The sequence below is a fragment of the Nicotiana attenuata genome, unplaced genomic scaffold, assembly GCF_001879085.1.
Source record: "Nicotiana attenuata strain UT unplaced genomic scaffold, NIATTr2, whole genome shotgun sequence".
NCBI classification, from domain to species: domain Eukaryota; kingdom Viridiplantae; phylum Streptophyta; class Magnoliopsida; order Solanales; family Solanaceae; genus Nicotiana; species Nicotiana attenuata.
Genome location: NW_017670347.1, coordinates 368,245 through 380,417, shown reverse-complemented (window position 1 = coordinate 380,417; position 12,173 = coordinate 368,245). Strand labels below are relative to the sequence as shown.

Sequence of the window (12,173 nt, the reverse complement as noted above, 5' to 3'; positions counted from 1 at the left end):
TGCAAAGGAAAATGATCCCCTCAAAGTAACTTACTATCATCCTCTTTATCTCAAGATTAATCTCATGAGTCCTCCAGATTTTAATCAATTAATTGATGCAATGAAATTGTTCATCTTAAATGTCGCCATGCTTTCTATGCGTAGTTTTCTTCCATCTGGATTAGATGAAGTTGCTACTGCTTCACGGAAGTTTGGTGATCTTTCTATTTACATTGATGATGAGGTTGTCGAATATCCTTTGTTCCCTTGCAACCACGATGCTCGTGGGTGCGTGACTCGATCAAGGAAGGATCCTTTGAGCTAAATGCTCCACTAGTTCATTGTTTTCATGTGGCTGAAGACCTTCAAGAACAAAAGATGGATTTCACACCTGAAATTTCATTTGATCCTGGTGGCCATAGCTTTGCTGGATCAGTCAGTGTGCTGAATAATGCATGGGTAGAGTTAAGCAGGGTATTTAATGTTCAATTTGAAGATAGTGATGTTTATTGGAGGAAGAAGAAGGTTGAGCAATTGCTAAATAAGTTCCAGTTCAGCTTTTTTGTCAGCTACAGTGACCTCAAGTGTTCATGGAAGCATGGGAACCCCAACAGAGTTGCAGACAAAGAATTATCTCTTGCATTTCCATATATATATGCAAATACTTTTTTTCCTAAATACATGAGCCAACAAATAATAGTTATGAATAATGAAAAAAACAACAATTATGAAACGTCATAAAACGAAAGAAGATGAAGAAGAGGATATATATCAGTTTGTAGATTAATGTGATGAGATCAGTTTTTCTTATAATTATTCGTAGGAAATCATGAAGAGGCGAGAGAAAGAAGAGGAAAAGATGCATCTGTTTAAATTTAAGGTTTTTATTAATATGTAAATTAATTAACGAATCATTGTGGGGTCACATAGAAGGGTAAAATGGTCACTTAATTTTTAAAGGATATTTTAGTATAACAATTTTACCTAAAAGTCTTCATAAATATAGTATGATGATATGATGATGAATATATATGTAAGAGAAATAAAGAGTAAATCCAACTAGGTATTTATATAAAGATCCCTAGATTTTAAGTGAAGAAAGAGGAGAAGTTTGCAGAAATAGTATATTTCATGCTGGTATTTAACTTTTATCCCGCTTTAGGAATTTGTATAGAAATGAACTTATAAAGTTTAATGAATTAAATTAAGACTAAAATTTGTGCTCACAAATATGAGATAGTAAAAACACTGCAAGCTAAGGAGCACGTTGTTGACCCTCTCAAGAAGGCAGATAGTGATATAGTAGTTGCGGAGCTACCTTTGTCATTTTCCCAAAGTAACTTTTTTAATGGTGCAGCCGGCTAGTTCCCTGAACCTTCAACTCTGCTAGTTTTGTTAACAGATTCACCTTTCTAAATATAGATATAGATAGAACCATCATCCCAAATGCGCCTAACAATTTGTCTTAAAAGAAAATAGCAAGTTCCTGATGAATAAAGAGAAACGTAAAACAATTGCAGGTTTTCGATGGAAAAAAAAAACCTTGAAGCTATAGCATGCACAGAGTAAACACAAAAACCAATTCACGAATGCACCTATTTAGTGAAAGCCACAAAGATGCAAAGATTTAGCAAAACAATTTAACCTATATTGAGAAAGCACCCCAGATTTAGGCAACAGACACATATATGTCAAACTTCTGATAACATAATAAGCAAAAGTTTGAATTTACACTAACTTCAGGCATGCTTTGCAAGGATAGCCTCAGCAACACCTTGAGCTATGGGGTGATAACAATCACAAGCCTCTGTGAATACCCTTCTGGCAAAAACTTTTTCTTCTTCCTTTCCCGCACCTTGAACAAGTGCAGTATAGAGTGGACGAAGGTACTTCATCCTACCTACTTCCTTCAGTGTTTTTTCCACCTCGCCGTAGTAGTCTCTGCATCTTGCTGAAATGGCCAGCTGAAGAAAAGCTACCCTCACCTCATAATCTTTTGATTCTGAGAGATGGTAGCGAGCATCTAAAGCTGTGACCTGTAAACAGTGTACAAATGACGTGAACAATTTTTCAATTCGGAACAGAGTCACTAAGAGCATATACAGTAATATAGGTGGATTTCAAGCAATGTTTTCAAAAGGGAGAAAGCAAGACAAGACATTTCCCTTGTAGTGACGAAAGGCGTATGCTCCATAGTGTAAAGGTGATGCCTTGCAGGACTAAATTTTCTTACTATATTAGAAATGTAATCATGATTTAATGAAAAAGAAAAAGTAGTTGGAAGGATGAAAGCATTAATGATAGTACTTGCAGCAACTTAGATAGGGGGAAGGAAACAATAACAAAGAACAGAGATTGCACAAATAACATCTTCGTCTACTTGAAAATATCAATATCTGCACTAGCTACAAAATTTGTCGACAGAGTAGCTGCGGTCAAAAGAGAGAAGAAATGGATTCAGGGTTCACAAACTAGGGCTTCATCAATCAATGTGCTCTTTTCCTTACATATATAAGTAAGCAAAACAAATTAAATGTGTTTAAGATGACTCAATTACTGCACATTAGTTATATTTCAAGAGAAATAAGACAAAAAAAATTAACTCGCAAAAGGCACACGAGAATCACACACAACCTACAGACCTATAGCCTATAGGCCCAATGAATAGGAGAGGAGAACAGTTAATCTATACCCTTGACTGCTCTCTAGAAAACAGTTGGGGAGGAAAATACGATGCTTTCTTAGAGCAAATTAATGCCCATTTAGGCCCTTATCAATGTCAGGCTCATTAAGAAGCAGCAAACCTTCTGTACCGCTAAATCAAGGGGACATGGACCCCACACACACACATTCATATTGATATGGGCATATGGCAACATGCATTAATAGACATTTGAATTGATTTGCCAGCGGCTTAAAATTGTAGAAACAAATTTTACTGGGAAAATCAGATAGGCTGCCATCAAGCACTAGCCAAGATGAGAGAAGAAACAATTGATGATTGATTCATCATGTTAGAGATTGATGAATGATAAATTCTAACAAAAGCATGAACAAATATAGACTAGGCATATGCAGGAAGTGCACATGTATATTTGCATTAGTCCAAGTTGCAGAACCACACAAATAATCATCAACTAATAATTTTTTTTTTTGGAAATGAGTTTTTCTTTTTTGGTAAGTAATTGAAGAAAGAATATTCTGCAACGTATCTACTTTTTTTTAATAGCCGTGGTGTCCGGGCCAGCTTGCGCGTACCTCTACTAATTCCATGGGATACCTGCTACCTCCCACCAGCAATATAAGTATCTGCAACTTATCTACTACTTTGTAGAAATATTTCATAAGGTTCTCTGAGATTAAGCACTAGCAAGTAGTAAAAAAAGAAATAGCAATTACCTACTTTAAAGGAAGAGGACAAAACAAGAGACAGGTAGATAATAATTTGCATATTTACTGAGGGAAACTTCTCATATAATGGCCAGTTACTACCTGAGATGCTTCGACAGATTTAGGAAGGTTCTCGAGGTAAAGCTCCCATTCTTGTCCCTTCCAGTCAGCAACTTCATCCTCTCTTGGCATCCTACCTAGCTTGAACTCATTAGCAAGCAAAACAATCTTTGAATAGATGTTAGAAACTGGTTCCATGGCATCTGGAGGGATCCCTGTGCCCTCGGTCCAAAGTTTCAAATCAATCTCGTTCTCTATTCCAGGGACATTAGCTTTAAGGAAATTGAGAAACATATCAGTGTCAATAGATTGAAACTTGAAAGTAGCAATATATTTCTTCAGAAAGTCATCAAAAGCAGGTCTTCCAATCTGAGCAACAAAAGTGGAAGAAAAGTTAGTTCTGCTCTTCATAGAAAGAAGGAAAAATACTTCACCAGTTAGTCTACCGACCTGTCTCTCAATGCGCCATAAAAACTGGAAGCCTTTTTCATATGGAACTTGAGAATAAACATCATCTGGGTCCACACCTGCCTGGTTTGTTTTTAGCTTTGTGAACTCCATGTTATCCTTGAATCTCTCCATTTCCTCAACAAGTCCCCTCCATCCAATTCCAATATTTAGTGCAGCTATGTCCTCGCCTTGCACAACCTCCACAATTCTTCGCTCTGCATATGTTGTGAAACCCTACAAACACATGATTTCACCCTATTACATATATTACTTGTAAAAGGAAGAAGGGAAGAAAGAAAGATCTATCATTGTACATGCCTAAGCACAAGGTTGCAGCCAAAAGTTTATAAAAACATCAGACGTCCTTTATTCCATGAATTATATCACATTCCTTTAATGTACAGTTCATATAAAACAATAAAAGTTCTATGAGTTTCTCCACAACCTAACACAAGAAGCAGCCAACACTCACCATATGAAAACAAATCCAAAAACAAGCTAGTAAATCTTATATTTTTTTAATCAGCGGGAACCAGCTAACAAATCTTCATACAAAGAAATCAAGAAAAGGAATGGTGTCAAGTCTTTGTAACATAACAAATCTTGCAAGACAATCCTCCCAAACAGTGCTTTAGAAAGCAATAGTTCAAGGTGAGATTTTACATCCTCGTAGAGGGAACTCAAAAGCCCAAGGAATTTCATCAACATTCAAGAAAATCCAGAGACTACAAGAAATTTAGAGCCTACTGCGGAAAACATTGGTCAGTGAAGCCTTTTAAGAAAATTTAGCAAGTTAAAGGTCCAGTTTAACTTTTCAAACACACCCATTTAAGCCTCACTCTTCCCAGTTTCTTCCAAGTTTTCCACAATGTTATTGCTTTTTCATGAACTATCGGTTTTTCCCCATGCTAAATAGCATAATATTCTCTATTGGTCTCTTCTAGAAAGTATTTATAATGAGATCAGCATTCTTTTCAGTAAAACTGAACAGATAACAGTTGTGAAGGGGGTAGGGAACAAGGTGGAGTGGTTCAAGAACTTTCCCAACAGAGGCATTGAGTGATGGCAATGAGATGTAAGCCAATATTTCTAAACCAGGCACAAAAGAGGCAAAACACGCCTTTTCTTTGCTTAGTCCATCCTGCATCACCTCAAATCTTAAAACAAATGGTAAACCCATAAAATAACCTAAGTTGCTCGGACACATATGCGGGTTTCTGACACGGGTGCGGATCTAGTGGTCGGATCATTCGAGATGTAAATTCTAAGATTCGGATCCTAATATGGATGCGGGTGTTGGGATCTAACTAAAAAAATTCAAAAATTAAAAATATAAAAATATCTTTAAGTTATGTGAAATACTTACGTATAGCTTGTAAAGTGTGGATTTCTTTTTATCCTCAAGTTGTAAGTAGATAAGTAAGGATTGATTTCCTAGATAAGGTTATGTTATTTTCTTCAAATTTATCCTAGTTTTGGTTCTGATTTTGGATATCAAATTGTATCTCCTCTCGAATTTCTTCGTCCATCGTGGTCAAAGTACCCAAAATTATTTGACCAGATACGGTACGGATCCCATAGCCACACCCATATTAGTGTTGTGTCGACACGGGTGCGGCAGCCAAACTGCTATGTCGAAGAAACTTAAAAAATAATAGACAATGCTACATGATGCAGTACCAGCTTGCATAAAGCTGAGGTTCTAAGGAGGGTCAGGAATCACACATCATGAGACATTTCCTCTTGAAGAGTTTTACAAGAATGAGAGTTGAATGAGGTGAAATCGCTCCTGGCAAAGCTATATGACTATACACTGTTTGACGAGGCCGACGGCATGAATTGAGAAGGTTCATTCTCAACAAACTTCCAGTCAAGTCTAATTAAAGTTCCTTGCTCCATGGTGAAGAGACGAAACGGAAAGCTATATGGAAATTCATGGCAATGAAGAAAGCAACATTTTCACTTGTTGCATAGTTTGCCAGCTATCTTGATGATGGCTTACAATATAAGAATGAGAAAATTTTTTCCCCAATGCTTTAGCGCTTTGGTTCATGATAAAAGAAGCATAATGCGGGATATGTGGCCGGCACACGTCACAAATTCAAACCCCACCAAAAACTAAAGCCAGGTATTTAAACAAAAGGAGGGTAGAAGGGCAGCCCCATACTCTCCAGAGTTTCAAAGCTGTACTCCAAGTATCCAACTAGAGTTGGACCATACAACTGACAGGGGATTCCTCAATTATCCAAAGAACTAGAGAAATCGTCTGCGCTTCGCACAGTTGTAATAAATATCGTTGAATTTAAAATAATTATTTATAAATTTAATCCTAATAGGAGAGATAACTTTCTTTTTACTAAAATGCATAGAAAAAACAATTCTATATATTGATCAAGTCAAAAAATACAATATTCTTATTAGAAGTTGAGCTCAAATTCATTGCAGAAATTTTTTATAAAAAAAATATAAAAATATAAAGATTTGTACTTTTGTGTGGGGGAGAGGCGTGCACATATAATTTTAATACGTTATTCTTAGTTCACTTACATATTAGATACATGAATGCATTATATGCATTTGATTTGTTCTTTTCACTAAATAATAAAATATTTAATAAAAATGAAGTGAAAAGTAAAGAAACTAAAAAGAGAAAAGAAATAATTCTACTATTTTTTCTTTTATTGATCTTCTTTTTCTTTCCTTGTCAATTCTCTAATCTCTCTACTATTTTTTTCCTTCCTTTTTCCCTCAATTCCTACCTTATACTGCCTCTACATACTATTTTTTCTTTCTTTCCTTTTTATTTCTCTTTCCTATCAATGTTCTTTCAATTTGCCTCATTATTAGGCAATATGCTATTCAAAAACTTTAAAGAGGAGAAGAAATCTTATTTTTTACCACATTCAATTTAATTCTTGGAGTTACTATATGTACAAAACCTTAAATAAAGGAATTAAAAATAATTAAAATTGTTACACTTTTAATTGGGCAGAATACTTGAAAAATGCAAAAAAAGTGATAAAAAATAATTGGTCATTTTAGTTGAGGAGAAGTTCCACGTTATATCTCCATAAGTTAAATATAAATCGTATTCTTCGCACAATGACCAATAATCTATTAGTAAAACCCAGCAAAATATAAGAACTTCTATACCATATATTTTCTACTCCCCAACAAAAAAAATGCTTGTAACACCAGAGTCACCATTGCAGCACCATGATCCATATACAAAACATACAAAAACAAGACAACAAAAATGACTTGAAATAAAAGTTGCATACGAACTACAAAAGTAATGGAAATTGAAAGAAGAGCTTGCCAAAATTAATCATGTATCACTGAATAAAAGCTTGCCAAACTTCTCAGCAGCTCCTGGAAATTGATAGAAAATATTTTAAATATCTTCATCATCATCACCTTAGTCTACTTCATATCCATACACATAAATATAGCCTGATATGTATAAGTGTGGTTACAATGACATTTGCTGAAATGTTTGATTTTACTCTATTTTAACATGTAATACGGAATACTGTTTAGACGAAAAAGAAATTGAAAACTCACCAACCATATAGTTGAGATGAAATCAGAGACCGCAATATATAGATGGAATAGAAATTGGGTGGTCGAGTAGAGAATTGGAAAGATCAAAAGATAAATAATAGATTAAATACAATTTAAACCTCATAATTGTATAATTACTTCTAATAGCAATTGGAACATTAGATTTGTGAAGAAAAATAAGAGTGGGGAGGAGCCGTTTCTGATTTAGAATGCCAATACCCCCTTATTACCAGCTTTGTTTACACCTCTTCTTCTTTAAGTCATTAAAGCTGCTTATATTACACAATTAAATTGAATCTCTTTCTCTCCCTTATTTAATATCATAATTAATGCATATAATGAAAGATGTTTCAATTCCAAAATTTCCTCCTCTTCCCTTATTTAAACTCATAACAATGATTATGTAGGAAAAACATTTTAATAATGGAAATTGTACTAAAAGCAGGATAAAAGTCCAAAAAAAAAAAAAGGAAAAAAGATAAATAAGAATGATGGCTTTAGAGGACTGCCACATCATCTTGCCAACTCCCAACTTTATATTTATATATAGATGTTATGGTTCTGAGTTGGTGTTATCTGGAGACAAGGTAGGAACGTTGCTCATCTTATGTTGCCAACATTGGGTAGAATAAGAATGGAAAAAATTGATATTGGGCCTAACTCAACCACAAAATCTAGCTCATGAAATGAGAATCGTCAAGACCATATAAGCAGACAACCCATATCAATGTGGGAGATTCTAACACCCCCTTACACGCCCAGGATTGGACACATGAAGCGAGGACAATATAACATGGGAGCCCAACATTGGGTAAACCAAGAATATAAATAGGTCTAGCTCTGGTACCAAGTTAAGAAAATAGACCTTTGGCAGTTGAGCCGAACCCAACCCCAAAAAGTTAACTCAAAAGGTGACGATTGCCCAAAACCATTTACGGAGACAACAATGCATTCCTTACACAAATGTGAAACAATTAACACTTTTTTAGAGAAGGAAATTCTATTATAGAGAGACAGGAATCAAGAAATGGAGTTGCGATCAATAAATTGAGCCACAACTCTAGTTAACTGTTCACAAAGTTCTGATGAAATTTCATAACTTTAACTCTCTTATTTATACTATTATTAACTGATGTTGTAAACTTTTACTGCATAATGTTTTCTAATATAAATGACAATATATTGCCTAATATAGCTGGTTCATCCAAGGCAACTGGCCTTTGGGCGTGATGCCCTCATTGCTGCGTGGATCTTGATTCCACCTTCCAAATTCATCTAAGCAACTATGGTAGATTTTACAGCCTGGTTTGTAATAATGGCACAAGCCTGTAAGCCTCTCTTTCAACTCAATCTTCTTACGGGAAGTTCCTGTCAGTGTCAGCCTTTTTGCAAAATGCAGCTGTCTTTTGCACAGGTTTAAAGCTCTTTTGATCCATATTCATTGAAAAATTGAGCAGAATCAAGTTCTTCCTTGTGCACTATCAATTCATTCGCTTGTTGCTTCAAAACATCCACTTTGAAATAGAGATCATAAGTTCAATTCTTAAACTGTCTCTTCTGAACCAACTCCTTGAGCCCCAAAATCTTTTTGTGCATAGCCACATTCAATAACATTCTGCTTAGCCACAACTTCCGTTTGCTCGAACATCACTTCCTCAAGAATACCTGGAATCAACTTCTCTTTCTCATTTAATTTCTCCTCTCAATTTAAGTTGCTTGATGACCTCCTCTTGAATGACACTTATTTTATCCTCTCTCAGTTTCAAGTCTATAACAAGTCCTATAAACTTACTTTCTTTATCCTCAACTTCTATGCCTTTACCGTGCAGTGATTTTCTAATTAATTCAAGTTCCTTTAAACTTTCAGTATTGTTGAACATAACATAGATGCCTCTCCCTGAATTCAAGTTCAACAAAGCATTCCTTATAATATTTTTGGGACATATCCAAGAGTTCTTCAAAGTCTTTCTACTGTAACAACAACGCTAGAAGTGCTTTCTCTCTTGGATTCAGACTCTTTCAGAGCATCAGCAATCCTCTCTAACAGAACCACCCCTATATAACCCCACAGATATATGACCACAGATATTTGGAAGGCTTGAAGACATTATACAACTTGTTAAAGGGCATACCAACTAGTTGAATGGAAGAATTTTGATAGGAAACGGTGGTTGCATCATTCTCACATGATGTAAACATTATTTAAACTACTTCGTGACTTACTAATGAAATGGTACTTGACTTATCAACAAAAAAAAAGACGATATGTCATCTTTTTGCGCATTAGACTCAATTCATCCTGGACCTAACATGTTGAACTAAAAGAACAAATGTAGTACCCACACACTATCATCTAATACTTTAAGGACTTCTCTCTTCCACTAAGTTAAACCCTAAGATTTATAATTTCTCTCAACAAACTCTATGAAATCCACAAAATCCAATTTCAGCATCTAATTTACATTACATCATAAGCTAGAGAACCAGCTTTAAATTAAGCAACAATCTTAGTTCTGTACACAAATGTCAGACATACAAAGCACCAAGTACAGACCAGGAAAGTTCATTGAGTTACTGAACCATGACAAAAATAAATAAATCACAAGAAACTGAAGAATATGCCAATAAAATCATGAGATTGAACATAAATACAACAGGATGCTAAATCCTTAAGTGTTACTTTCAAGCACTTAACTCAATAAGCTATAATACCTCATTCAACCAAAAGTGATCGTTGTTCTTGTTCGTGATCAAGTTCCCTGTCCAGCTATGAGCAAGCTCATGAGCCACCACCTGCGCTCCACTGGCGTCCCCCTTAATCACAGTGGGGGTCAAGAAAACCATCCTCGGATTCTCCATTCCGCCATAAGGGAAACTCGGAGGCAACACCAATAGATCAAACCTTTCCCAATCATAAGGTCCAAAAAGCTTCTCCCCAACTTGAATCATCTCTTCCGTACCAGCAAACTCCTTAGCAGCAGCATCCAATACCGCAGGAACAGCCTCAGCATACACCCTAGTCCTGGGGCCCACCTCCCTGAAACCCAACTCTCCTACAGCAAATGCAAACAAATAGGGAGGAATAGGCTGTTCCATCACGAACTCCTCCACCACCCTATCATCCCCGCACCACGCTGAATCCTCACAGACCCCTTGCGCCTCGGAGGGCAGTGGGTCCCGCCTCTCCACGTGCCTAGCAGCCATAACAGCCGATAATTGGCGGGGGATGTTCAACTTCGCAGCGTACTTCACACGCGCAGCGGGTGTGTCTTGACAAGGAAAAATCGAACGGGCGTGAATAGACTGACATTGAGTGTACACAAAAGGGTGAGTCTTGTTGAATGTCTGAGGAGGGGAAAGCCACTGAAGGGCAGAACTCGAAGGACTGGTTTTGGAGAGAATCAAGATTTGGTTTTGGTTAGAAAGGGAAACGGTGAGTGACTGTCCAAGAATTGGGGAATCAGGAGAGAGGGAGAAAGGGAGAGGGGAAAGAGAAAGTGGGTCAAGCACAGAGGAGACAGAGAGAGAGCGAGTGTCGAAAGTGAGGGGTCCGGTGTAAGGGGTAGGGAGGGAGAGAAGTGTGGCAGAGGAAATGGTGGAAGATGGGAAATCGAAGAAGAGAGTGAGGGAGATATGGGTAGTGAGTGGGTGTGCTGAATCGGTGAAGGAATGTGGGTCAATGGGTGCCATGAGAAATATTGATCAGAAATGAAGGTTTTTTCTGCAACGAGGTCCGAGAGTAAGATGATGGAAGAGGAAGAAGACGGTATTCGAAGGGTATATAGGCAAAATACATAAGTTACCCCTTAATATTATGGGACGAAAGTGTGCCCAATACACGCTATTTTCCCTACGTGACCAGCGCGTGTTTTACAACAAAATAAGGCGTGTGAAGAAACAGAAATATATATCTGATATTTTATTTGAACGATTCTGATCTAACAAAATTTATCTAACGGCTCAAATTGATTTTCCTTTTTCTTTTCTTTCTTTTATTCCTTTTTCTTTTACTTTGTTTTTGTTCATTCTTCAACGAAACAAAAAGTTCTCCCATGTTTGTTGTCCACAATTCCCCATATCCCCATACCGGCCTTTGTTTGTTTTCTTGTGAAGATTTCAATAATGAAGCTGGATGGCCTATGTAATTTTAAAGGTAGAGAGAGATAGTGTTTTTTGGAAGAGAGATCTTTTGGGTTTCTCCAAATTAATGGAGATTGGTTGATGAGAAGGTGAATCTATGGTCGATGTTATCTTCACTTAGAGCCTTCACTGCTCTCTGCAACTCTTTTTTAGTTCAGCCACCGCCTTGGCCGCCAGCGACAGTCCTCTTCTGCCCTTTATGGTGGTTCTTGCCATCCTTGATCTTTATGAAGAATAAAATGGAATTTAAAGATTTTAGCAGAAAGATAATAAGTTCGACAGTAAATGTGTAAGCCTTCTTACTTAAAGAAGTTAATCCAGATTATTATTATGGGATTCTTTTAGAGTGAAAGAAAAATAATTTTAATGGAGATGTGAGGTTAGGGGTGATGCTGCGCTTGTAGTAGAGAACTTCACATAGCTGCTTTTTGATTGAAGAATAGTGGTCGGAGATGGAAGGCATGATTTGATGGTGGCCGATCGAAGAGAAGGCAGCCATGGTGATGGATTTAACGAAGAAGATGGGATCTAATTATAATTTATAGGTTTTTTCTTTTTTTAATAAGTTAATGACACGTGTCACTATCTGA

General features: G+C 36.5%; 1 protein-coding gene across 1 annotated transcript; it reads right to left on the bottom strand.

Annotated features, from left to right (window-relative positions):
* Window positions 1-1,502: 1,502 nt before the first annotated feature.
* Window positions 1,503-11,248, bottom strand: LOC109238181 (leukotriene A-4 hydrolase homolog). Its single transcript, XM_019404612.1, has 4 exons — window positions 10,156-11,248; window positions 3,880-4,113; window positions 3,472-3,798; window positions 1,503-2,015 (listed from the first exon to the last, which is right to left on the bottom strand). The coding sequence occupies exons 1-4, from the start codon at window positions 11,131-11,133 to the stop codon at window positions 1,719-1,721; spliced, it is 1,836 nt and encodes a 611-aa protein (XP_019260157.1). The 5' UTR covers window positions 11,134-11,248; the 3' UTR covers window positions 1,503-1,718.
* Window positions 11,249-12,173: the final 925 nt, after the last annotated feature.